The 27,463-nt window shown below is 42.6% G+C and overlaps 1 protein-coding gene across 1 annotated transcript; it reads right to left on the reverse strand.

Moving 5' to 3' along the window:
* Positions 1 to 27,235, reverse strand: pkd1l2a (polycystic kidney disease 1 like 2a). The gene is made up of 41 exons (XM_023790706.2): positions 26,371 to 27,235; positions 25,148 to 25,306; positions 24,835 to 25,041; positions 20,256 to 20,366; positions 19,599 to 19,746; positions 19,025 to 19,251; positions 18,490 to 18,897; positions 17,458 to 17,549; positions 16,894 to 17,044; positions 15,790 to 15,973; positions 14,956 to 15,067; positions 14,577 to 14,697; positions 14,064 to 14,450; positions 13,665 to 13,795; positions 13,358 to 13,504; positions 12,645 to 12,782; positions 11,740 to 11,895; positions 10,852 to 10,976; positions 10,623 to 10,743; positions 10,364 to 10,495; positions 9,911 to 10,136; positions 9,606 to 9,796; positions 9,044 to 9,274; positions 8,748 to 8,849; positions 8,002 to 8,180; positions 7,744 to 7,890; positions 6,862 to 7,061; positions 6,293 to 6,540; positions 5,881 to 6,079; positions 4,854 to 5,317; positions 4,613 to 4,709; positions 4,357 to 4,494; positions 4,011 to 4,196; positions 2,850 to 3,177; positions 2,502 to 2,635; positions 2,283 to 2,410; positions 2,004 to 2,164; positions 1,268 to 1,478; positions 910 to 1,011; positions 692 to 823; positions 1 to 548 (listed from the first exon to the last, which is right to left on the reverse strand). The coding sequence occupies exons 1-41, from the start codon at positions 26,756 to 26,758 to the stop codon at positions 417 to 419; spliced, it is 7,581 nt and encodes a 2,526-aa protein (XP_023646474.2). The 5' UTR covers positions 26,759 to 27,235; the 3' UTR covers positions 1 to 416.
* Positions 27,236 to 27,463: the final 228 nt, after the last annotated feature.

The following is a 27,463-nucleotide window of genomic DNA, read 5'->3' on the forward strand; positions in this document are numbered from 1 at the left end:
TATTTTTTTTTATTTTTGTGAAATGCTTTTCACTGTTTTTTTCTATTTAATTCTTCAGGAAAGTCTTTAATGGACATTTAAATCACAATCAATACATTTTAATTGTTACATTTTCACATACTTTTATTTAACTAATAATCAGCACTGTACTTGAGGTACCCTATATAAAATGGTCACAGATTAATAAAGAAGTGCAGATTAATATAACTGTTCAAAGTACATACAAATGGATCAGTTTAAACATTTCTTCTATCATTTTTAATTTAAAGAACACTACATCTGGACAAGGAAAAGAGGAAATTACAGTTAAGTGTGCTATTTTTAGTTTAACATGTAATGACTCAGTTTTCACATACACATCATGGTGAGGTTATAACATGTCTAAAGAATATCTTTATGTATGTCTATGTTGAGGGTTAGGTATCTTTTTTGGAGGCTGTTAAGATCCTTTCATTTGCAGCCTTTTCTTTTTCATTTTTACACCTGATCCCAAGGAGACTACAGAGCTTTGTGAATATAAGGTCTACAATCTCTTCTTCTTCGGAAGGCTGCAGGAGGAAAAGCAGATGCTTGACAGAATTCATTTTGTAAAGTCTATATCAAGATCATTATTAAAATGATATATTCATTACAATATTGCAAAAACAACAGTTACACCAACACAACTATTATTAAGACAAAGTACTTCTACCTTGTGGTGCAGTTGCTCTTGGCTGAATGCAACTAGGATGACTGAGATGAAAAGATTGAGGACCACAAAGGTCATGAATATGACGCAGGAGCCAATGATGAATGCACCAAGCACTGGGTTGTACTCCAGAATCTGTGAGAAGTTTCCAGTGATCACATGACTGACTTTTCACAGTCACTGCATCTGCTATAGGCAGACTCCAGCACATCGCAACTCACCTCTTCATAGTTGAAGATGCCCAACTGCAAGCTGACTATGGTCTGGAAGGCCTCCAAAAGAGTTCTGTAGGAGTAGAGCTTCCAACCATATATTAGATTGCACTGTAGTAGGAGACAAAATGTTGTGTCAAGTTCACACACTTACGTTTCTCCAATTTATGTGCTCCATGACATACGAATTAGGCAATTCACAAAAAAAAAACAATTCACTTAATATCTTTACAGAATGAACAGAAGTACATAATGAAGAAAGTGCTTGATTTTGAATGACACTGAACACTGACATGAAATGACATGAAAACTGATGTAAACAAGGAAGTGGCATGGTCAGCAGCACAAGGGCACCGGGAGCTCTCACAGTCATAGAGTAGGTCAGGAGCATAATGGTCAAAACGATGATGAAGCCTGAGATGTCATTCCAGGCCCTCTTCAGTGTGGAGGTGATCATGTGCAGCTTGGGGTTAAGTCTCAGCAGGTGCCACAGCTTAATGGTGGCCAGCAGCACTAGGAATGCAATCAGGTAGCCCAGCACGGAGTCCGCTGCGGCCGTCTGGTAGAAACTGGGAAACCTGGCCAAGGGTAGCGAATGTTAGCGCAGCCAGTACACCCACAGAATCCTCTTATTTAAAGTGCCAGTCAAAGAAATCAGGCAGAAATGCTGACTAGCTGAATACCTGAACTGACTTTACCGATTTCATATTTGATTTGTAACATAAAACAGACCAAATAATGACATCACAATACAATCCCTTGCTGCTGTTTGTTTTTGTTATAGAGAGATTTCATGCGCATTTCATAGCTGTTTAAGTATATGACTGGAGCTCACTCATTAGCTCATTAAAGCTCATTAACTTAAAATACATGTACTTTTGGAGATATTATCACTGATTTGAATACTTTGACTAAAGCACTGGATTTGGAAAAGCATTAGTAAACACTGAAATACTGAAATGCTCATCAGTACCAGCTCTCTAAGGGTGTGGTTGGGGATTATATAGAATGCAGGTTAACTGTCTACTTTCACCAGTAGGGCAACTCAGGGTGACAGGAATACAATGCAGTCTGAAGTTGTTGCCATGGGCTGGTCCACTCACTGGTCCGGGTGGGTGCGGTAGAACTCCATGTCTCTGTTCCCCAGCAATGTCCTTTTAATGAAGACAGAGAGTGCACTCCAGCTCAGGATGATAATGGCTAGTTCCAGAAGGTTCCACTTGTTGCTGAAGTATGTCCACTTCAGCTGCTTCATTAGCTTACCCTGCAAGGGCCAAGAAACTCTTCCTTTAGTCATTTGTATTTTTATATGGAGGCACTGTTCATATGCATTCGTCTGTGTAGAGAACTTTCTTCACAATTGTAATCAAGAACCAACCAACCTGAACAAACATGTAGTAGAGAATGAAGAGGAAGTATATAACCTCAGAAGCCATGACAAAGATCTGTAGGCCACCAGTTGACTGATACAGCCGGACCGTCTGCAGATCAGTGAGATACTGGAAGGCTCCTGGAAAGTCCAAGTAGTTCTGCTTACCTTTATTCTAAAAATAATGATTACATTCCAAGGTGCCAAAGATTGAAAAGAACAATCTCCTTACCATTAGCTGAGGTCTCAAATATTAGAGTGACAATGCAGAAGAGGTTAATGTTAGCATTGTAGACGGTGAACTCTACAAAAACTGCCCGCGTGTAAATGTCAAGCCAGGTGTTGTCAAACAGGTTCTGAAGGACCCTGGCCACAAAGGAACATGGGAAAGAACGACAGGAAAAAGAACTTTTTTTTTGAAAGTGTAGTTTCAAAATGCAATGACTAAATACATGCCACATTACTTTGAATTATGTTTCACCTTTCAAAATATTAAGCTGTAGAAGTAGGGAAAAGGCAGGGGAATTCTTCCTAATTATTAGCTTTAATCAAAATCAGGCATTTTTTGCTGCGCACTCACCCTCCTGCATTTCCCTGGTCCAACACCAGTTCAGCCACAAAGCCCCCCCCTCTGTAGAGCACCACATCACCCCATATGGGGCACCCCCTGAGCTGACCCTGACTCTGGTATGTCCAGGCGGTGCTGTTGAGGGTGCCACTGGCACTGCTGTTCTGGCTCCAACCTGGTCCGTATTGGCCCATGTCTTCCACATCCCAGGAGTACAGACCCTGGCAGTCTGGCACCAAGCTGCTAATGGAGGGGGAAACAGGACAGGAGTCTCTCTTCACCCGCACCTGACGGATACGACCATTACCGACCAGCTTGGAATTCCCGTCTGTGATGAAGCCTGCAAGAACATCAGCACGTCACCATGATTTTAATAACCTCATATTCAATTAATATTATATTAGCAGTTCCGATACAACCACTCCTCATTTGGTGACAGGTCACTAATACGACAGCAATAAAAAATGGAGCAACCAATGGGCACGTTTTATGACCAAATTTCAGAAGCCTCAGAGTAACACACGCCGGAATCAGACATGAACAATAGAATGAACAAAGAGTTAAAATGTCCACTTTATGAAGGATAGAAGAGATCATAAGCACGGTCGTGCTCACCAGGGACGGATTATGGGTTGTGTGGGCCCCTGGGCAAAACGTTCGCGAGGGCCCCCCCCCCCCCACCAGCACCACCACCACCAGCACCACCACCACAACCACCACAATTCAAGGGCCCTTGGCAGCCAAATGCCCTCCCTCCATGTTTCCATCAGAGGCCCTATAGGGTCAGGGGCCCTTGTAGGCAGAGGATCAAAGAATGTAGGCCCTCTAAAATAGTCAAACGAAAATACATTGTTGATAAGCATTGCAAATTGTTTTGGGCTAGGGGCCCCACGGGCCCCCTGCACCCCAAGGGCCCCTGGGCAGCGGCCCCGCTGGCCCGGTCCATAATCCGTCCCTGGTGCTCACACCTCGGCTGCCGTGATTTTCATTCACGCGGCCGTTTCCCTTAACGACCTGTTCCTCGGAACAGAATTCGGTCACTAAAAATGAGGAGTGGTTGGATACTATTTTGCATTCTACTTTTCAGTAAGTCATTTATATAAATAAAAATCAATTTGTTTAAATGTGACATTCAGACAGCTATTCATGTGTGCAGAGTAGAAAAACTGTTACCTGGATATTGTCCAAAGAGGTTGCTGAGGAGGGTGGTGTTGGTCCACATAAACACTTCGTTAAGACTCATCATATCTGAGGTGCCATTGGTGAAACTCTGCTGAATGTGCTGGTTCAGGAAGTAAGCATTTGGGTCCCTCTGACCATATGCCACCAGCAGCAGCATCCACATGAACCCCAAATAGGCTACAACAATTGATAAAAAACGTAAATACAATCATTTGGGTGAAAAAAATGTATTTGTTTGGCCCATAAAGCTATTGGATAATGAGGACACTCAATATTGGTTTCAATGTTTTGAGCAGTTTGACTTTAAGATGGTGACAGTTTTAGCTTTATTGCTTACCGAGAATCTCCATGATGAGCCCATAGGCTTTCTGCTCCTTTATCATATTATTCCTCATCCTCTCGATGTCAGTGGGTGGAGGAGGCTGATAGTAGCTACATGTGCTGTCTCTCCGTGTGCCCAGCACTACGTTGGGGTCTGTTAGGATGGAGAAGGTGTAGTAAGGGCTTTACTTGCCCTTAAACTCTCCTGAAACTTTCAATTTTAGCAATGTTTCCAGTTATCACTACAGGAATGGGTCCTGTAACTGGATTACCTGAGGTTACAAGTTCTTTTTCAAGGGTTGCATCTCCATATTCCTCCTGGTCAATTTTCTTCAGCACCAGAGCAAAGAAGATGGCAAAACCTAAGACCTGTCACAAGACATCCACGCAACGCTGATGAAAATTCCCTAGCAGGAGCTAATGCCGGAATTTACTACGGTGAAGCTATGGACTTCCAGCAGCAGCCCAGTGACCAGTTGGAGGGCAACTCTCGTCATCTTCGGGCCGGCTTACCTTGAGTGGCTGGGTGACGAAGACGCTCTCAAAGAAAGACACCACCATGGAGATCAGCCAGCTTATGGACTTCTGTTTCCCGTAGGTGAGCCCGTACATCATGGTGAAGTATGCTGCCACTCCACTAGTTGCCGCTACCAGGAACCAGCCCACAAACACAAACCACCAGGGCAGGCCTCCCTGGCAGCACTTCCTGTTGTTTTCCTGCTCTGGGGGGCTGGGGCTCTTTACGACATGGTTTTCAGCCGGGCTCATGCAGGAGAGCCGGCCCTCCAGCAGGCCCTTCATGTCCTGCACCTGCCGTACTGCCTGCCGGTAACTTCTTGGATTAGGGAAGCGTGAAGGGTCCAGGACCTCTAGCTCCTTCTCCACGTGACGTAGCTGTCGGTACAAATACTCACTGTAGTCCCTCTGTCTCTGGGAAACACTGTTTGACCTTTCTGGGCTGCCACCAGGGCTGCTCTCTGCAGGTACATCAAAACACAAACACATTATTATGCAGGAAACCAACTTCAGATTGCAAATCTCTCTGTATGTTTATCTACTGCTTGTGTATACTTACATAGTGATTTCCAGATTAGTAATGTACTGATCCCATGTTCGTTTGTCATTAATCAATCATAATGTACAGGTACTTCATGCAGGCACTGTTAGTTCATGATTTGTTCTTGAGTAGTAACTGAGTTATTAAGTTATTTGTGCCTCTTCAAGTGGTGTTACCTACATGTTTATCTCAGGCTGTGATATGGCTGTGCGACTTTGAAAATATTTTCCTATTTCTGAAACTACTGCTTGGCTACACCGCTCAAAATTTTACATTTTCATTTCATTCCCTACGCCATAAACATCCAAGAAAACGTCTCTGTAACACTGCAGTCACCCAAATCCCTCCATATTACAAAGCTATTAATTCATATTATCGTACATAGTTTTGTAATAAGTTTAAACATGTGCCGTTACAACATTGTTCTTGCAAGCTCGTCTAAACAAATCCATGAATTTAATCTTAATCTCCAATTACAATGACCTAATGTCAGGATGAGAGAGGCTTCGTTCTTGCAGCCTTCAGAATAGAAGTCGCCTCCTGCCCGGTTCTGCTGCTGGATGATCTCCTCCACTAGTGACAGCAGAGTATTGATGTCAGCTGTCTTTTCAGCACCCTCCTCGAGCTGAGGAACCGTGCTCCTCCTGGTCTTAGAGAGAGACTGGGCAATCCTCTTGATATCCTGGGGGGGGGATTTCACATATTCTGAAGGCTTATGAAGAACTTGTAATACAGGACAGACAGGTCGGGAATATTGACATGAATGAGAGAGGCCCCCTTAGGCATAATAGTTGGATTTTGTTCAAAGTGAGGGCCATGGAGAATAGAGTATGAAAGGTATTTTTGTACAGCTATGTAGGGGATTAAGGAAGAGTATTCATATAAAGAAGGTTACCTTGACAACAGAATTGGGAGTGATTTCCTTGTGGATGTTCCCTGGGGACGGCGGCTGGGTCGGAGACACGCGGCCGGTCTTCCCCTGCTTGTTAGGATCTGCCTTGGCTTGACTGTTAGCCTGCAGTACCTTCTTTTCTCTTGGACGGGTGTTTCTAAAGATGCTCACAATTAGGAGGTTGATGGGGAACATGATGATGGAGCTCTGGACACCTATCATGACCTGCTGCCAGGTGATCTCGATCTGACCTGGGTATGGGCAAATGGTGCATTGCTCTCTCACGTGGAATTCGTCATAAAGTATCGTCATAAAAAACTGCGGCCTATGTCTAATCATGGGAAGACCTGGGACAATTGTTGAATGGGGTCAGAGGTTGAACTGATTTTTAACACGCAACTAATCCCAGCTATACATTCCTCCACTTCTGCTAGCTTAAGGCTCCTAACAACAACCATGATGCTTATGAACCATGTCATGCTGTAATTACACAGATTAATGACTAAATAGATACCAGATTTGATTTAACAATTTGTCCCTGGTCTCCCATAGTCGACAACAAGATGCCATACCCAAGTCCATTTTCTGCTCAGATGGGTTCGTTGGAATGCCCCAGAACATGATGTTAGTCAGCATGGTGCAGAGCAGCAGTGAGAAGCAGCAGGAGACCCGTTGCACCCGTGTGAAATTACTGGCTGGGGGCCGGTTGATCACAGAGAACCAGATATGCCCGTCGCCAAAATCTTTTGCTGTCTTCGTGAAGAACAAGTTACTGCCAAAACACATAGAGATAAAGGTCACGCTAAGGAAGGAAAAGGGCAGCAGCAACACATTTACTCTTTAATGAAATCCCGATTCAAGCTGTATCAGGCAAAAGGTTTATACCAGAGGGGGAAAGTCCAGATCCAGAAAGTATAAATCCAGGGCAAGATCTTGTTCCTACCAACCAGGTGAGTACTCTGTGAATGGGACTCTTCATACTCAGCTGGTTGGTTGGAACAAAATCATTGTCTGGATTTGTACTTTCTGGACCTGAACTTTCCACTTCTAGTTTCTACTGAAAAAATGTATGAACAATTGCATAAATAACATGCATTTTAACCATCCCATTTTCTGGGCTTAGCTGAACTAAAAAGCGTTTGAATTTTGGATTCACTAATTATAAAAAAGATCTAGGGCTATCAGTAGAAAGGTCATCTAATACGGACGGTACATTTCATTTTAAAGAGCTAAAGGTTTTAATGGAGGAACCTTTGCCTAAACAGATAAATTACTCTACTTCTCATATAATCTCTTGACACAACCAAGGTCAGCCAGCATCCCAGTTGGGATAAAGGGTCTCACTCACTGGTAAGATGCTATGAGAGTTGAACCCACAATCAACTGGATGCTGGCACTGACCTCTAGAATGCTGATTTACGCACCATCCCAAAGACGCTCCCGGTTAGACTCACCTAAACCGCGTAAGATCCAGCTCTGTGGCGACAGGGAAGACTTTGTCCAGAGCACATTCACCCATGTTTATCGCCAGCCACGAGTTACACAAGAAATGCCATTTCTGACCTGTCTCCAGGTCCTGGACCATCACTTTATTGATGTACCTGTTGGTTATGGGATTAACAAATGAACAAAGGTGTATTGTGACAGAGCTTTTTGTACTGCATATATCTTGAAAACTAAAGTTTGTTTATAGACAGGACGTATGTACTCACCAAGCAGCGTGGCTCCCTGAGTTGTCATGCCAGAGTCTGACGTTCTGCAGCTCCCCCAGGGAGAATGGAGTGGTGAGCAGAAACATGTCCACCCCCCCTCTCTCAAACAGCGGTTTGTCAGGGTCACTCAGGTGATGAGGGTGACTCTCGCCATCTGAGCCCAGCAGAATCACCGTCACCTCGGAAGACAAGTCAGACAATTAGTAAATTGTTTATTAGCATTGTTTGTTTGTTTGTTTACCCAAATGTATTTCCAGTTGAAAACAAAAGGAACAAACTTGACAAACTTGACAAAAATCTACTTTTATTTTCATTTAGTAGACCCTGTTGTCCACAGGGACAAAAGTGAGGCAAATAGCACCTTACATGCAAATGTGCTGTCAAGGAGTCGACAAAGCTTAAGTGCGGTTAGGCTGAGCTTCTCATGAATACTACACAACATCTACCAGACAAAGCAAGAACATAATAATACTATTCAGTGACCAGAAGTGCAGCATTAAGAACAGCCAGGGAACACAGAGGAATCGGGATCTTAAGATGTTTCTTGAAGGTGGAGAGAGAATCTGATGAGCGGAGAACCACACATGAGAAACCCTTCTTATGCATAAAACATGATGGTCAAGGTCAAGATACTGGTGTGATATTAACAATAAAATCACTTTGCCATCATGGTTACAAATATAACAGTAGGAAGTTGACTTCTATAGTGGCTTTATTTGGCAGCTATGCTAAGCAGGAGGTCTAACCTGGGAGGAAGTGGAGGCCCCGCGTCTGTGCCCAGTGCTGATGGTCAGCATGTAGCGGTAGTGGGCGAGAGGGTCATTGTCCGCCAGAACTGTAACCTTAACCTGAGGTGACAACAAAGCAGCTAGAGGAAGCTCACACTCATGCCACAACACAGGCCAATATAATCAGCTTACAAAAAAACTAAAAGAAACAATGTGTCCTTCACTACTACCCAAGTAATCGTTTGATAATACACAATAAGAATAGGCAGTGTAGCTGTGTGCCAGCTCATAACACCCCCCACCCCCCCACCGACCTTGGCCAAGTCCTGGATATCCTTCCTGCGCGCCCACACGACCACCAGCAGGTAGGCCAGGAAGATGGCGCCCACAAAGCACACCACCACAGGGTTGTCGACAAAGGTGGAGAAGAGCTGAGCTGTCTGCGAAACATCCACCACATTGGGCATGACAAAAAAGGAGCTTCCGAAGAAGGTCAGGTGGTTACAGAAGCACTGGGTGGCCGATGGGGTGGTGAGAGGACCGACCTGAAGAAAGAAAGATTACATGAAGAATTTACTCTTTCACATTGTCCTTGGCGACCCCCAGGAAGTCTACATTATTGCTCCCTCCCAGCTCCCTGCCAGACAGTCTACATTTTTGCTCCCTCCCAGCTCCCTGCCAGACAGTCTACATTTTTGCTGACTGGGAGCTGAAAGGGAACAAAAACAGACACTGTCTGGGGGTCCCCAAGGGCCAGGTTGGGAGACACTGCTCTGGAGTATAACGTGGTTATACTTTTTGTTAGTACGATATCAATTTTGAACACAAACAAGAATCAAAATACATGATCAGTGTGTTTTATCTTCCAGTACATACCCTACAGCCTTGGGTGCTCCAGTCGGAAGTAACCTCATCCCAATACATACACTGGGAAGCTATGGTGGTGACGGACACCGTGGCATTTGTGGAATTGACCCCTGCCGCCACTACAGGTCTCACCAGCAGATAGTACGTCCCAGGATTTCCAGTCAGGTTCCCAGGACCCAACACCCATGTGTACTGCTCCTCTGCACCAAAGACAGCAGCATGTTATTTATTCATTCACACGCAAGTCTTCCTGAATTCTGAGCGTGTGATGTTGTGTTTAATCTGTCAGAGAGGAGGTGGAGGGGGGGCGTTACCTAGAGTAGCACCCTGCTGAGGTAGGTTGGTCATGGCAATGTGATGTGACTGGTTGGGATAACTCTGAAAGCCCAGCAACAGCTGCAAGGTCAAGTTTTCTGAGGGGTCCAGCTTCAGCACCAGTGAGATGTTGGGCACAGTCACGTTGATGGCCACTGTACTGAAGTTGCCCAGGTCCAGAAATGTTTCACTCACTTGTGATTCTTTTGGCCGTGGCAGAAAGATCTGGGGACCAGGAAGAAGATGGCAAACTGAGGAAGGGAAATCTGGGAACGAACGAGTCTGTGAATCAATCGGTGAAAGCTTCATGGATGTTGATCAAAGATAGGTATACGAAACAGAATACATCTTAGTGAAATAGATTATTTGAAGCAAGTTCTAAACCTATTTGTAATTCAAATGCACGTAGACTATGTATTTTCATTTATGGGCTAGAATTATGTTGCTCTGACCTCAATCTCACTGCTGAGGTTCTTCACTGGGATGACGGAGCCATCGTGGTTTGTCAGGGTAAGGCCACCAACGATCCCACTGATTAAGTCCCCTGTGCCCTTGGGGAAAGGGCTTATGCCCAAACTCATCATCTGAGGATCAGGAAATAGGAGTGAGGGACAGAGATGAGGGCAATCCATATACCACTAAGATCTAAGTTGCGTTTCTTTGGAAGCTGATTCAAAGTGGTGAATAAAGTGGCACATGTCCACTACCCACCCGTACATCCACTGGCTTTTCGACTGGCAAGATATCAGGTCCTATTGGAGGAAGACTGAACCAGGAAGTGGAATTTCTCTGAATGCCGATAGGCTTTTGTTGAAGCTGATCGGGTGACAGTCTTTCGTACAGCAACAAAAAGCACAGAATTAGGATACCCATGAATTTTTACTGAAGTGAAGTATTTCAGAAGGAGCCCCTCCTGAGGCAGTCGATGCGCTAATCCCACCTGTTTACGTAAATACTGATATCAGGGGATGACAGTATGACAGGGTCCTGATTGGTCCCCATTTCTGCCAGAAGGGCGGTCTGCACATTGCCCATGGTGTTCAGCAGACAACTAGAAATCTCGCCCTGAAAAGGTGATAAAGCAAAGTTCAGTGTTATATATTATTCTGCTCCTAATGCTGATTCAGGCATTGTATGGCTGCCAGAAATACAGCCACAGCACTATGCACAACATTCCAGCATAGACTGCAGGGACACTAGTGCCTAGAAACCTGCAGGCACCTGACTGGCCACTAGAGGGCACTTGCACCACAACCAACAAGAACGACCAGGGGTTGGTAACGTGTGGCTCTTTGACTGCTCCCTTGCAACTCTAAGAAAGAATTAAGAAATAGATGAACCTCAAAATAACTGACCTGAAAATTATTTTTAATATGAGGTAGAAAAAAGTAAATCTTAAAGCCATCCTAAGTGACTAACATAGACTAAATTATAACTGATAAAAAAATCAGAACATTAACTTTTCACGGATACACGGATGCAGGAATCACATTAAACAAGTAAAATATGTGCTTTAAATCGATGGTAATTGGTAATAAAACCTTAATTAAAAACATATTTATCATGATATAAATAACAACAGATATTTTATGTGTATTGTGGCTCATGTGGTGGTTTGATTTCGTTAAAATGCGGAAAACTGGCTCTTCGTGTTATTTGGGTTGCTGACCCGTGCCCCAGCCAAATGCCAAACCGTTCTTTACACAGTGGAACTATGACAGTTTCTGGCCTCAATCAACAAATGACTAGCAGTGATCTGAGCTCTAGGCCTCTAGGCCTGACAAAGGGACTGCCCTGTGGTCACATGACCTTACTAAGGAAAACGCACCTGCTGGCCTGACTCTGCCCAGGCCTCGAGGATGTTACTGGCTGCTTTCACGATGAAACCAGCTGCAAGTTGCACCTGGGCAGTTCCCTCGCTTCCCGTGCTGTTTATGGTGAGCAGGGCTTGGCTGAGGTTTGCCAGCACAAAACTTGCTTGCATCTGTAAAACAGTCAGCATAAAGTCTACACAGGACTACAGCAGTGGCCAAAATTGTGGAAACGCCTATCTTTTTTTGACATTTTGGTGGCTTAATGGTTAGGGAAGCGCACTTGTAATTGAAAGATTGCTAGTTTAAATCCACAACCAGCAGGGCACCACTGAGGTACCCTGAGCAAGTTACCGACCCCAAGCACTGCTCCCCAGGTGCTGAATTAGCTGCCCCCTGCTATGTCACATTGTCACATATGGGTTAAATGCAGAGGACCCATTTCGCTGTTGTGCACTGTGTGCCGTGGTGTGTCAACAATGACCACTGACCACCAAATTCTAATTCTAGATTGTAAAAATTACTACATGAATATCAGCGGTAATGTTTAGAAATGATCAAAGAATGTTTTCAAATATCACGCCTACAGCTTTAAAGTACGATTAAATAAGTAACTGGAGAAACTGGAATAAAGTTCTATCTCTAAAAACTGGAAGTGACTCCACAGTTTTGCCCACTTATGTACATATCAATCCACTTGTCATAGAATTAGTTTGGCATATATAACATAAAGTACCTCATCTCCAAATTCTTCCAAGTCTCTGGTTTGCTAATAGTTTCTTTGCAGGCATACATAAAATGAGGGGCTTCATATTAGAAGTGAGAGGTATTGTAATGATTATAATGTCTTGCTTGCATGGCATTTCTGGAAATAGCAAGTGAGAGCACAGGGGTGCAGCCCAATACCCCCCTCCCCAAGTACCTGTGCAGATGAGGTCAGCTCATTTGTCTTCTGGGTGATTTGCATCACTGCCTCAGCGGTCAGCTGCACATCACTGGGGGCATTACAGGGGTGTTCCTGCAGGGCTGCCGAGAGGTCGCCCAACATCTGCTCCCGAAGCTTCAGATTTTGTTTTTGCACAAATGCATATGAGGGATTATAGATGACATGGCAGACATTTTTACACCGTATAGCCACATAGAAAATATGTAGCACTTTTGATCATATGATTAAAAAATAAGCAAAATTTGTTGTCCTTTCCTCTTTGTACTAACCTAAGGACCCATTTCCATAGCTACAGCTGTACTATGGTTAATAAAAAAAACCACATTACTACGGCAACAGAGCAATCTCCAAAAACAGATGGTACAAGTTAAGGTTGTTGAACCGTACAGGTCAACCATCTTCACTGTTTGAAGTTCCAGTCACCGAGTGCCTTTCATGAAATTTTTGTTAGCTAGTTTGACCAATGCATTACTGAGTGACCAGCCTGCTGGACAAATGAATGACCTGGAAACTAGAGGGCCACATGTTTGTTTGACAAGAGCAGCAGATACATGGAACACACACCTTCAAAGGAACACTAAGACACTAAGTGCGTGCTTGCATAGCCCTGCCTTCTCAGTATACCTTATAAAATCATACAGCAAATTATTAGTCTGTTACGCTCTTTTATTTCCCAATGCCATCCACACCTCCGCATTTTCCCGATTGGCACCGGCTGCTCCGTTCAGGGTGGCAGAGACAGAATGGAAAAGCTGCACCAGTGCCACCTGAGACAAGTGCTGCTGATTTTTCAGAAGGTCCTTCAGGTCAGTGTTGGTGGCATTCGCACTCTTCACCTGAGAGTCAGGAGGAGCGGAAACGTCTCACAGAAACTCTGAGTACAGATTTAATTGTACAAGAGAGTGAATACCAAACAGAAACGCATGTTTAAATTTGGAAAAATTGTTATATTATTAATCAATAATAACACCATTTTTTACAATGTCCATTGTGTACCTGTGTTGCCAGTGACGTGCTGAGGGTCTGGCCCTCACTGTTCTTTAAAAATGCTGTCAGAGTGATATTGTCCCCTGAAGGGAGGAACAGCGATTGCATCTCCAATTCATGTCCACAACTCAGGCTCTGGCCTGAAAGAAGAAACAACATTTTGAAATTTTATTCTAATTTTAAAAAAATTTTCTCAGATTTTTTTTTTTTTTAACTGCACAACAACTGAAGCCATTTGTTAGATCAGCGAATGGAAATCTGGCGGCAGCTGCAAAATTCAGTTTCTATCGCTAACAATAGAACGGTTGCGGCGGAGTTTCCTTCTGGCGCCAAGCAAAGAAGGGCAGAGTTAATGCGATTTAGGGCCTTTGCGGTGGAAGCGGGATGCCACTGAGTTGGGGTCCTTACCTTTGACAGTCTTAAAGCACAACGTGCAGGACCCAGGTGTACAGAAGACTGGGGGCACATTACAAGTGCCAGTGAAGGGTGTGAGCACCGTGCCCTGGGGAGGTGCCAGTGTACAGCTCAGGCTGGCAGCGGCAGGCACAGAGCTGGGTTTCCCTGGTATGTGTGCGGGGGTGGCAGCTGGGGGGTGATGACTGCCATTGACATAAGGAGGGGAGGAGGTGGGGAATTTCGGCTTCTTGGTGTCAGAATAACCCTTGGAGCCTTTATAGTCTTTTGATGGGGTTGGATTTGTGGTCGAGGACGATCTGTGTCTCATCGGGGGTTGAGTGGTCCTAGGATGGTGTAGGCTGTAGCTGGCAACTCCAGACTTTCCGTCATTAGAGAAGCCTGAAAAAGTGATAAAAATGGAGTTTCTGTAATATCATTTCAGAAGGCAGACATTTTAACTGCGCAATACTCATTCTTCAGCACGTCATACGGTATGGCAATAAGGTTCAGGAATCAGAGTCTCACCTACGACCACGACTCTGTTTATGGCAGCCAGGATTTTTTCGCCATTTATCACAATCGATGAATTTTCCTTCGCAATAAGAGTTAATGGCATCTGATTAGAGCGGCAGCCGGCCCAATCAGCCTGAAAAGATAAAAAATGGATTTGATGTAAAGTTTGTGATATGCTAGGCCTGTAAAATCCAAAGCATGGGTAAAAAAGAGGCAATTACACTGACTGTCCCGTCCGTGGATACTCACAAACAAAAATGATCTTCTGAAAAGCACGTCTTACTAAGTTTAAACCAGAGGCTTCTTAAATATGACGCACTGTCTCAATCCGACTGAGAGACATAAAATTATATACCACAATGATGGTGACATTGCCAAGCAAAAGACTTACATGCTTGTTAGCAGTGATCTCATAATACCACGTAAAGTTAACACACTGGTGACAAAGCACCTCCAGTTGAATACTCTGCATAGAATCTGTGTGGTCACAACCTTCTTTACACCTAGCAAAACACAAAAATACAGATATGTGTTTCCATTAATCCTTATTTCACAAGATGCAAATGACTATACCTGTATTCTGTGTCCACTTGATAACAATTGTACCTTAAATTTCTTTGCAGAAACATGAAATATACACTTTATGGACAAAAGTATTGGGACACCTGGTCATTACACCTACAGGAACTTTTATGACATCACATTCTAAATCCATAGGCATTAATATGGAGTTGGTCCCCCCTTTGCAGGTATAAAAGCTGCCACTCTTCTGGGAAGGTTTTCCACATGATTTTGGAGTGTGTTTGTGGGTATTTTTGCCCATTCATCCAGAGGAGCATTTGCGAGGTCAGGCACTGATGTTGGATGTGAAGGCCTGTCTCACAATCTCATTCCAAAGGTGTTCGATGGGGTTGAGGTCAGGGCTCTGTGCCGGCCAGTCAAGTTCTTCCACACCAAACTCACCCAACCATGTGTTTATGGACCTTGCTCTGTGCTGGAACAGAAAAGCCCCCTCCCTAAACTGTTCCCACAAAGCTGGAAACATAAAATTGTCCAAAATGTCTTGTTTTGCATGCTCTTCTAGATGAATAGGCAAACATCCCACAGACCCACTCAAAATGACCAACTCCATACTGATCCCTATGGATTTACAATGGGATGTAAAAAGTTCCTGTGGCTTTAAAACTTGTATGTCATGTGTATATTATTTGCACGCCATACTTACGTGATATTCAGTGAAATATTATTCATTGGGACGACCATAATACATATACTGCTTGTAAGACTTTTGCCCTTAGTTTTTTTCACCGTCAAAGTGAACATTGTGAAGTTGTACATTTCAGGAAGACAAGAGTTTTCAATTTTCATCTGCTGAGAAGTACTGGTGGTTTCACAGGGACAATCCCCACCTATACAATAGAAATAGGCAAAAAATATGTGTAGTTCCGATTTTACCATCTCAATTTTGCAGCAGAAATTGAGACTAATCTGACCAGGCAACGTTTATCCAGTCTTCCACTCTACACTTTTGATGAGCTCATGCCCACAGTAGCTGCAGGACTTCTGCTGCTGTAGCCCATCTGCTTCAAGTTTAATGTGTTGCGCATTTATAGATGCTTTTCTGTGTACCTTTGTTGTAACGAGTGGTTATTTGAGTTACTGTTGCCTTTCTATCAGCTTAAACCAGCCATTCCTCTCTGACCTTTGCCATCGACAAGGCATTTTCACCCAGAGAACCACTGCTTACTCAATTTTTTTTTTCTTTTTTGGCCCATTCTCTGTAAACCATAGAGATGGTTGTGCAAGAAAATCCCAGTAGATCAGCAGTTTCTGAAATACTCATACCAGCCCATCTGGCAACAATCATGCCACATTCAAAGTAATTTAAATCACCTTTCTTCCCCATTCTTGGGTTTGATATGAACATTACATTCCTTTGACCTATATCTGCAAATCTTCATACATTGTGCTGCTGACTTGGGATTGGCTGATTATTTGCTTCTTAGAGCAGCTGAACCAGTGTACCTAATAAAGTGGCCAGTGAGTGTATATGCAAAGATCATGTACTAACCACACAGAGAACAAACTTAAATTTAAGTGTCAATATATCCCACTAACCTCATCCAAATATTTTGCTATAATACTGAAAATATGGCAAGTGGCAGCTCCATCTAAAGTTTTCTTTTCAATAAAAGATGCAACATTTATTTGGCAAAAAACAAAGCAAACTATTGTGTAACCCAATGTTGCTATAAGCTATTCATGATTTCAGTTGTGATCTGTGAACAGAACGTTTTCCTTTATCATTGATTTCATATATTACACTTACTGCATGACCATGAGTAGGTAGCACCGGAGTTTATGACATCACCAAATGCTGTTAATGTGACCGTTGTAGTGTTTGGGTATATAACATTTGGATCTGCCTCAATATCAAATCCATCTTCATTATCACGAGGCACTCTCGAAGAGTCACCAGGCTGCAAGAGACAAATTTTCATAGTATTAAAAAAAAATACATAAAGAAAGTTTATTTTTAAAATGGAAATGCAAATATAGGACATATGCATAAAGAAGGATTAGCAAATAGCGTGCTGTCTAAAAATTTGTAAATCAAAGATCCATCCATCCATCCATCCACCCATCTATCCATCCATCTCCCATAACTATACTGATCCCTGGCTGGAATAAGTGCATTCATGCACACACAATGGAAAATTTAGAGAGTTCATGCAAACTCTTTTGACTGTGGGGGAAAATGTGGAGAAGATGCTAACTGCAGAGAAGATGCTAACTGCAGAGAAGATGCTAACTGCAGAGAAGATGCTAACTCCATGCTAACTCTGATTAGTTGAAAATCCAGAAACAGGTTGGAAGACAGAATGAAACTTACCACATGGTCACTGCAAATCAGAGTTATGTTTCCAGCATCCTGTACCATGCTGGAGAGGCTGTTTGTTGCATTAACCTTTACACTCACTGGCCCTGTAAAGAATATTTTCAACAGGGATGAAATTCCGAACTGCTATGATCTACTTCTAACAGCATTATAAGTATATGTACATATTTAACATTGATCAATGGTATGACAATTACAATAAAGCTCTAAGGATCTTTTGGCAACTATTATATTGTCGTTGTCCGATGAAAACCTCATATCCACTTTTTGATTGTTTTCATGATGTTCATTTGTGTGGATTACTTTATATCACTACTTTTAACAGCTTAAAGTTGATAGCCAATAATTTACTAAAATCATTGTTAATATTGAACATAAAACGAGATTAGCTTGTATCTTGACAGTCACATAGTTGCCTTGTTGACAACAATCCACATAAGTTCATTTAAAACATTAAGCCATTCACTCTGGGCTGTGTACAGATAAGTTTCTATCTGTGGTGCTAAGGGTGTTTCTTTATGTTGATATAGGTTTATCGGTAACACTAATTGGGGGGCACAAATAATGTAGTAGTACACGCTTAATTAATGCATTGATTAACCAGTAACTAAGTGTCAGTACTGGTCCCATGTTTGTTCATTAGTGATCAGTCATGACGATTCATGTACTTCATGCAGGAACTATATTATTTTATGATAATTTCATTATTTGTCACTTTTTTATTATTTGTGCCCCCTCAACCGACGTGTTGCAGGTTTATTTTGTGAAGTAGTTTCTGAAAAAAAGTTTTGTTTTCGCGCTACTGGATTTTTGGAGGTACTGTATGTATTTTTCATTGGACACTGATGATATCTTAAAAATGTGAAAAAGCCTAGTTGTTTAGTAAAAATATACAGCTGTCATTTCATATTTTTGTTGTTAGTCTCTTTTTTTAAACTTTATATATATAAACAAAGAAAGTTTACTATAGGTTACACTTCATGAATGATAGGGGGAATCAGATGAACGAATGGGCTGGATCAGCACCTTGAATCTTGGCCGTAATGCTGAAGATTTGCAGGCTGCCGTCAAGCATATCCTTTGCCTCAGAATAACTGTTCCTTTCTCCAGACACCTGGAAGAGAAGCTGCACTGGGGTCCCACGCTCCAGCGACACGCTCACCTGCAGGCTGGAGCTCTGGCACGAGTCTGGGCCTTGCTCAACAGAGACCCGCAGACCCTCCACGGCCTCAAGGAGGCAAACGTCCAAAGGCGCGGACACGGCCCCCGCCAGCACGTCGCTGGAGGCTGACAGCTCCACCTGGTGGCAGCCGATACCTAGTCGCTGCTGAGCCAGGGGATCCATCGTGAGGTTGCACGGAACGATGCCTCTCATTGTCATGGCCATGGCCAGCAAAACTTCACCTTGCTGTAATCTGTATGTGATATTGGTTCCTGTGAGAGTTAAACATACCTAGTTTCACAAAGATGTCATTATGACCTCTGTGTAACAACATAAGCATGTGGTGTTTGGCCATTGGCTTGACGCAAACGGACATGCTGGGAGAAGATTTGTTCCTACCAGCTTCCAACTGAACCTGGATTTCCAGCGTGCTGCCGTAAAAGGCCTTGCAGTTGTCGCTCTCCCATGATTGGTTGGAACTGTAGCACCTGATGATTCCAAATTCAGTAGGTGGTTCCTGAATAATGATGACTTTCTGTGCTGCCACATGCCACTCACTGGTGGTGCACTCCACATTGACAGTGAAGACACCTGATCGGTTGTATCTGTGAACCATATTTTCTGACCTGAGGGGAAGAACCCAAATTCTCAAACACAGTACTGCACATTTAATCGCTGGTTCACAGCAAGACTATTAAACTGGTGTTTAAAGGTAGTACAAGTGCTTGATAAAAGCTGGATGTAGAGAAAACCTCTGTATAATTGGTGGCTCACTGGGTAGTAATGCTGTCTCACACCTTCAGGGATAGGGGTTCAAAAGGAACACATTCAGGCGGATTGATGTATGAGATGTATGTGCCCTGTACCCAATGTGTGCCCTGTAATTGGGTTGGCCTGGCGGAAAGATGTTCTGCTGCTCTCACTTTGAGAACCGAGCAGTAGGATGGGAACCAGGACAAACAGAACTACTCACTCTTTTGAATTATAGGCGTCGATAGTGTGTCCATCTCCAGCACTCAGGGAACAAGTAAGATTTCCTTGGAAAGGATGAAGCAGCCACTTTACAGTGATGGTGACGTTGTCAAAAACTGCTGCAACCTCACTCATCAACAGCAGCAGGCCTGAGGGCCACGACAAACAGGAATAAAGACAATGGCCACTCTCTATAGGCTACCAGTGCAGAACAAACATATGGTTACAAATAAGCTCATTTGTACACAGTTTGTGTGTTCAGGTGGCTAACATTTAGCATCTACAATTATGGGCAAAAGAGAGCAATGACAAATGTGCAGTGTTGGGCATTTCAGGCTGGAAACTATAAATCCAGACCAAGATTTTGTTTCTACCAACCAGCTGAACTTAAAAAATCACAGTCACAGAGAACTCAACTGCTTGGTAGAAACAAAATCTTGGTCTGGATTTGTAGCTTTTGAATGCCCAACACTGCAAATATGCAAATGCAATTATATATAATATAATATAATATAATATAATATAATATAATATAATATAATATAATATAATATTTAAATAAAATAAAGAAAACAATGTAAGGGTTTACACCAACAAAACTGATCATTCCTCTTAGCAGTGAATGTCAAAGATATTCATGATGCGCCACAGTACTGACCATCTTTGCAGTGATAGTCCACTGACAGGTAGCTCCCCAGCCGTGGGCAGGACTCCCCAAACAAACCCGCGTCGGCAGTGACCTGGCACACCTGCAGTCCGTGGCAGTGCCCTGGGGACGCAGCAAGGCTGAATGGCGACACCTCTGTCTACATCAGTGAAACTACTACAGCTCTCTGCCCTCAACCCATCAGTGCATGTTTAAAGGGAAGCATACAACACCAACTTAGCTGTAAAAGGGAAAATTCTGTATTAAAAGGGACTCATTATTTTTGCAATTCATGCAAGCAACAATACTTATCATGCTACCCAGGAAATGTGATATAAAAACACAAATACTCAGTTGTTTCGGTCAGCATGTAATTAAATATGTTTTTATCTTTCAGCATGTCAAAGGCTGTTTTAGAGAATGAGAGTCCCTTGTGGTTTATAATTGATGATGGGACAGGTTCATCAGGATCTGATATGGCTATTGCGTTTTCTGCAGTACAAAGGCATGTTTATGAGAGTCTTGTAACTCAGAGGCAGGCAAGTGGAATTGGGTTTCAAAGTGGCTTTCATTGGTGGCCTGTGCATCTGGTCCTCTGTTGACTTTGAACATGTGACCGAGACCCTCCTATGATCATTAGTGACACCACCCCAGCTAATGCTGTGGTTGTATCAGCCAGCCCCGCGCCGAACACATTTCCCAAGAATCTGTTTATACAGAACCAGCTGCAAGGTCGATAGATGGGTGTTTGTACAGAGTTTAAATGTAACTTCCCACCTAATCAAACATTTCAGTGTCAGACACCATAAAGTACAAGAGATCATAATTAAACAGGTGATCTCAAGTCAGATTTATTAAATTATTACTACTTTTGACCCAATTAACCTGTATAGCAATAAAACCACAACATATCAATAAACTTTCTTAACATACTAAAGAGCAGAAATATACAGTACAAAACTGCATAGTTATTAACTGATCCTACAAGTAAAGAATAAAGCATAACATTTTATGCAAAATGTAATTTACTTTAAAACATTAAATATTTGCAAATATGAACAAAAGTGCAGTAAATTTGTGTACACTAAATGCTTTTCTCTCCCCCTCAGTTATAAGTAATACATTTGCAGGCATTTGCATGGTAAGAGTGACTGTGTTTCGCCACTGCACGTAAATTGAGAATACAATTACTAATCTAGCTTCTTTCCAGTTTCTTATCCAGTGCAGGATTGTGAGAGCCCTGGATCCTATCCCAGGTAGAAAAGACACAAGGCGGGAAACATCCTGGATGGACGGGAAGTCAGTCATAGGGAATACAGACAGATCGACAGACAGACACACACACTGCAGACAACTGATATATGCTAAACCTATACTGGAGGTTTTAGGCCAATCAGAAGTGGTCTGAATCTATCACTGGTTGTCAAAACATTTTGTGTTGCGTCACACCTGTCCACACCTCCAGTCAGTTGTCTCCACTGCCACACCCTCAACTGATTAATTGATTAAGGATTGCATAAATCATTTCAGGCCATAAATTACCTGAAAATAGTTCATAAAACATTTTGGTCAAAAAATATTTGAATTTATGTTTTAAACTAACAGAATTTAAAACCTATTCAGTGAAAAATGCATGTGCTTTCTCTTCTCAAATGATGCAAAAACGTTAACATTAAAATAGTTCTTTCTTTAATATTTCTTAACTGTATTTGACTCTCCCTGCCGGCCCCTGGAGGATGTACTCCCCCTTTGAGTCTGGTCCCTCCCAAGGTTTCTTCCTTCTAGGGAGGTTTTCCTTGCCATTGTCGCCTATGGCTTACTCACTGGGGGCTTTGGGTGGGGATGCTGTAAAGCGCTTTGGGACAATGTAATGTTGTGATAATGCGCAATACAAAAATAAATTTGTTGTTTGTTGTTAATAATTCATTTTTATTACTGATTTTACCATAATAGTACATCATGAATAAATGAATGGTAGTCGACTGTACTAAATCAACTGTTGTTAGGTACAGTGCTGCGACAAAGCTTTTGTCATATTTCCCTCTATTTTTGTTTATCTGTAACAATTAGTTGTGTCTGATCTCCAAACAAATTTAGTATAATACAAAATACAACCTGAGTCAACACAACACACAATTTGAAATGATCATTTGATTTATTGAAATAAAATAATTCACCAAAACCCATATCACCCATGTGACAAAGTAATATTTGGTTGAGCCACCTTTTGAAGCCACAACTGTAATCAAACGCTGGTGGTAAGAGAAGATCAGTCCATAGCATCACTATGGATGCCACTCTTCAATACAGAATTGCTTTAATTCAGCCATATTGGAGGGTTTTGGAACATGAACTGCCCATTTAAGGTCCTGCTACAACATCTCAATGGGGTTCAAGTCACATTTCACTACACGTTGTACTTGTATAACTGTGACAAATAAAGAATCTTGAATCTTGAAGTCAAGTCAGGATTAGGCCACATCAAAACCTTAACTTTTGTTTATTTCTTCTGGCATTCAGAGATGGACTTGCTTTTATGTTTTGGATCGTTGTCCTGCTACATAACTGAACTGATCACGGACCTGACTTTCTCCTTCAGTTCTCTCTGGTACACAGATGAATTCACGTGTCCCTTAATTATGGCAAATCACCCAGGCCCTGAAGCAGCAAAGCACCCCCACACCATGGCAGTACCTCCACCATGTTTGATTATGGGCATGTTCTTTGTGTGGAAAGCTATGTTTGTTGGGATTGATCCCTGTCTTGCCCCATTTTGTCTGTCATATCCCCTTTTTGGCCAGCAGGTGTCACTGGCCATCTTGTTGTTTTCCAGGTCTGCTCTGTTCCTAGTGTGTTCCTCTGCTCCCATGCCCACTTTCAGGGTGAATGGGTTAAGTGGGTGGTTGTTACCTAAGTATCTCTTCCATCATGGGATTGAACTTGTTGAATATTTCTGTGTTTTGTACTCTATATCCCAGGGATGTCAAACTCCAGTCCTGGGGGGCCAGAGCCCTGTGTAGCTTAATTTTTTCCCTGTTCCAAGGCAAATGATTCAGCTGAAGAGCTGTGTGGTAATTAGCACAAGGAGGTGCAAGGAGTTGAATCAGGTGTGTTAAATGAGGGGAAACCCAAAAATGCGTAGGGCTCCAGCCCTCCAGGACTGGAATTTGACACCCCTGCTATATCCGGTTTAACATAACTTGTTAATTTTCTAATTTCTGCATGATTCCTTGCTTTGTATTTTTGTTTATTTCTCCTTGTGCCCCAGTTTTGTAATCCTGGTTTCTCCTATTGCTTGAACCTTTAGTATTTGTTAATGACCCTCACCTCTGTCTCATTGTTCCCAGTCCCAGTGTTTGATTAATTGTTACGGTTACATACCGTTTAGTTCTAGTTTTATATCGTGCCTTTGTTAGACCACTTGTGGTTCCTGTTTTTTTGTTGTTTTTTGAGTTCAATAAAGTTCCCCGTTTTGTAAGCCACAATATGGATAATCTGTTACTCTGCCATGTCCTGCCGCAACAAGTTATTTTCATTTGGGGACGATGCTCTCATGGTGGTTCACTGGACTCCAAGGCTTTCAGAGAGTCCTGTGTACCCCTTTCCTGAATTATATATTTCAATACTTTTCCCTCAGGTCTTCAGGAAGTTCTTTTGATCGAGGTATGGCGTGCTACTTCTTGAGATCCCTTATCTTTAAGTGATGTGTAGATTCAACAGGGCTGGTAGCAATCAAGCTTGGATGTGACTAGTGCAAGGCTATGCAACTCATGGTCCTGAAGGTCCAATCACTTCTTTACCTGTGAGCCGGTGTGAAGCCTCTGGCCAATCAGAATCAGTAACTATTAGACAAACTACCTGGGAGAACTGAAAACAAGGCCTGGATTTGGAATCAGGGTCCAGAGTTGAAGAGCCCTGGTCTAGTGTAATTTAACCCATTATTATTTCGATTTGGTTCAGTAGTTGATTAAGCGACTAATCACTTTGTCACAAAAGTGATATGGGTAATTTTCTTTTCTTCAATAAATCAAACAATCAATTAAAAACTGTGTGTTGTGTTTGCATTTTTATGTTACTCTAAAATACAGAAGGAATCACTAATAGTTTGTCACGGCACTGGAATAGCTTAGACGTGCTGGACTATAGACAGAGTATCATGGGCACCTGCAGCCGAACGCACCGTGTGTACTCCTGGCATTTAGACTTGTTATTTGGCTAATGTTACATGTGTGTGTTTTTTGCCTTGCTATGTCTGCAATAGAAACATAAAAAAGGAGTTAGGCTGAATAATTCTAGGTAAAATATGAATCAGGTTTTTTTTTTACTCAGAATCGAGATCACGATTTTCTATCATGATTCTTGGGAAATATATTTCTCTCTCTATTATTATTATTATTTTGCATTACATATCGTCCTATTTCATATGTAAATATGTGCTATGCATAAAATGGATAAGCACCACTCAAAAATGCCAATGGTCTTCCCCTGTAGAGATTTGTATCTTGAGATCACGGGGTACTGAGGCTAAATTCAATAACACTTCCATAGGAAACTCTGGGGACATGCATAGAGGCTGTGTGCAGCGCAGTACCTTCCACTAAGTGGCTCACATCCAACCAGCTGCACTCCTCCAGGACAGATGGAGCCTCCCACCCCGGTGTGGAAGGGGGAGTGGGGGTCACTTGGCAGTAGTGTGGGGTCTTCCTGCCGTAGAAGCTGTCGTCAACCTGGATCACCCGCCCCGATCCACACTGCAGAGTGGCATTGTGGTTTGCGCAAGCCAAGGAGCGACCCGACTCTGAGATACAGAAACATCAGGGAGTCTGGGAAATCACTGACACACACAAGCAGAAAGCCAGACGCCGGTGACCCAGCACAAGAGCAGTCAGGCTGGCTGGACTCACCGAATTCACAGACAAAGTAGAACTCCTGGCTGCAGTTGTCTGTAGCCTCCCACTGAAAGGCTGAATGCCTGCGGACGTGAGCACAGGAAGCCCCTGGAAGCGGCTCCTCGGCCCAGTTAGCATAGCTGACATCAGAGCCGTCCAACCAGGACAGCGAGTCTGTGAGGTCAACAAAATCAGCCAAGAAGAAACCAAAAGTTCTTATTCTGCTCGTTTCTGTTCATGGAAATTCAAGGAAATATCAACTCATTGTTTTTGTGAGCTCCTTCAGTTACATTACACACTTTTAGTAGCATTCGTATAGAGGAATCCCCGTGCATTTAAAACATACAAGACTTTTATTAAATGGTGTATTACGCATCCTTTGGTAATGTGGACTATGGAAAAGATACAAAGCCTTATTGAACAAGGAGTAAATGAATCCTATCTGTGTGCTCTCCAAAAGTTGTCTGTGGCTAATCTGAGACCATAATTGTAATTGATAGGAATTGATAAGGACAATAATTTTTTTATAGAAACCAGCCAATTTAGAAAAAATCACTCTGGACAATATTTTCCTTACTATGGAAAATACATTAAAGTATAACAAATTTAATTGCCCTTATTTGTTAATCCATCTACCCACAAGTACTGGCTCATGGTGAGCCTGGAACCCGTACCAGGAAGAATGGGTTAGAGAGTAGAGGAACTCTCCAGAAATCATGTCCACCCATCAAGGGCCCATGTACACACACACTAAGGTCAATTTAGAAATTTCATCTACCTATATGATTTTGGAGTCAAAGGAGAACTACACAAACATGGGAGTACATGCAAATTCTACACACAGAGAACAGGGGGATTTGATCGTCTGAGTCTGGAGGCATGAAGTCACCCTCATTATTTTTTTTTAGCAATTTTTAATTTCTTAAAACCTAACAGTTCATTCATTGAACGTATGTTTTAAATGAATTGCACTACCAAAGCCTCCTTTCACTGTCATACTTTTCCATTGGCACTTAAATGTTGAGTAATTTACTATAAATAACAACTGTTTATTCTGTGTACACAAACAGCTGAGGCATTTTTGGAAGCAAGAAGGGAACCGTCCATCCTTTCCCTTGTCAAACTTTAAGTGTTTATACAACTCATTCAACTAAAGTTATTGTCGTACAATACATTAGTCAAGCACTTTATAATCCACACATGCTAATATAAGGTTAGTCATGGAACAGGGGTCCTACCTTCAGCTACAGTGAGTTCCAGAGTGAGGTTCTGTCTAGCAGGTGCTAAACCCAACCACCAGTCCTGTTCTGGCTTCAGGTGCCTCTGCAGGAACTGCTGGATCTCATCGTTCAGGATGAAGGCCAGATGCCCTCCGCCCCTCTCACACCAGCCCTGAGCACTGAGGAAGGAGCGCTGCAGGCTGACAAACTCATAACAGGAGGCATCGAAACTCTTCTGGTACTCTGGGCATAGTGGCCCACCTCCCTGCTCCTCAGCACCTGACCGGCACGCACACAGCAGGACAGCGTACAGAGCCAGCAAAACAGGGGCAGTGCCCATCTTCGCTTGCTCCCACACAGGTCTGACCCAGACACCCCCCAGTCTACCTTTAAAGCGCAATGACATCACCAACAATCTCCTAGAGATGGGACAATGTGCGTAAGCTCCAACAATGGGCCTGAACGACTGATGGGCTGGTTTTCTGTGGTTCAAGAAGATCCATTATCCCTGGCACACCAAGGCATTATAGGCAAACAACAATAAAGTCTTTAACTCTGAGCATCTGCATACATCTGGAGGCTCTGCTATCAAACCAGGCACCCATTACCATATTCCTGCTCCACCTGCAGAGAGAGATAAGCTTTGTGGTGTAGCTTGCTGATAATCATGGGCCATTATAAGTGCCCTTCATTCAATCAGGGTTTGTTTAACATTTTCAACTCCATTGTAGTAGATGTCCTACTTTCAGAACCATGGGTCATAAACAGAGCGGAAAGAAAGCTCTCTTTCTCCACATGGAACATTTCCTTCAGTCTACTACATTAATACATTCATAAAACAATGCTCAATATATAATCCAAAGTATCTTGTGAGTCATGCGTTAAAATGTATTCATGTAAATACCAGCTTTGTAACTGAAATAAAACACTGAAAAACTCTTATAATAGTTACAGCAAAGAGAACACGACCTGTAATCCATATCCATAGCTACACAGATTCAGATGACATGCAGTTTATCACATTACAGGTACTACCAGTAGCACTATTTGCACAAGTAAAATTAGTAATCTGTTAGTGTAGTGGTGGTAGTATTTATAGTAATAATACTAG

This window comes from Paramormyrops kingsleyae, chromosome 11 (assembly GCF_048594095.1).
Source record: "Paramormyrops kingsleyae isolate MSU_618 chromosome 11, PKINGS_0.4, whole genome shotgun sequence".
In the NCBI taxonomy this organism is placed as follows: Eukaryota; Metazoa; Chordata; class Actinopteri; order Osteoglossiformes; family Mormyridae; genus Paramormyrops; species Paramormyrops kingsleyae.

Bases quoted from the DNA above. Each gene is read 5' to 3' on its own strand.
- pkd1l2a (XM_023790706.2), bottom strand. From the start codon at position 26,758: ATGTCATTGCGCTTTAAAGGTAGACTGGGGGGTGTCTGGGTCAGACCT. The intron at 20,367-24,834 runs GTACTGCGCTGC...CTGCGTCCCCAG, and splicing joins TGTGAGCCACTTAGTGGAAG to GGCACTGCCACGGACTGCAG. The intron at 6,541-6,861 runs GTATGGCATCTT...GCCCATACCCAG, and splicing joins TGAGCAGAAAATGGACTTGG to GTCAGATCGAGATCACCTGG.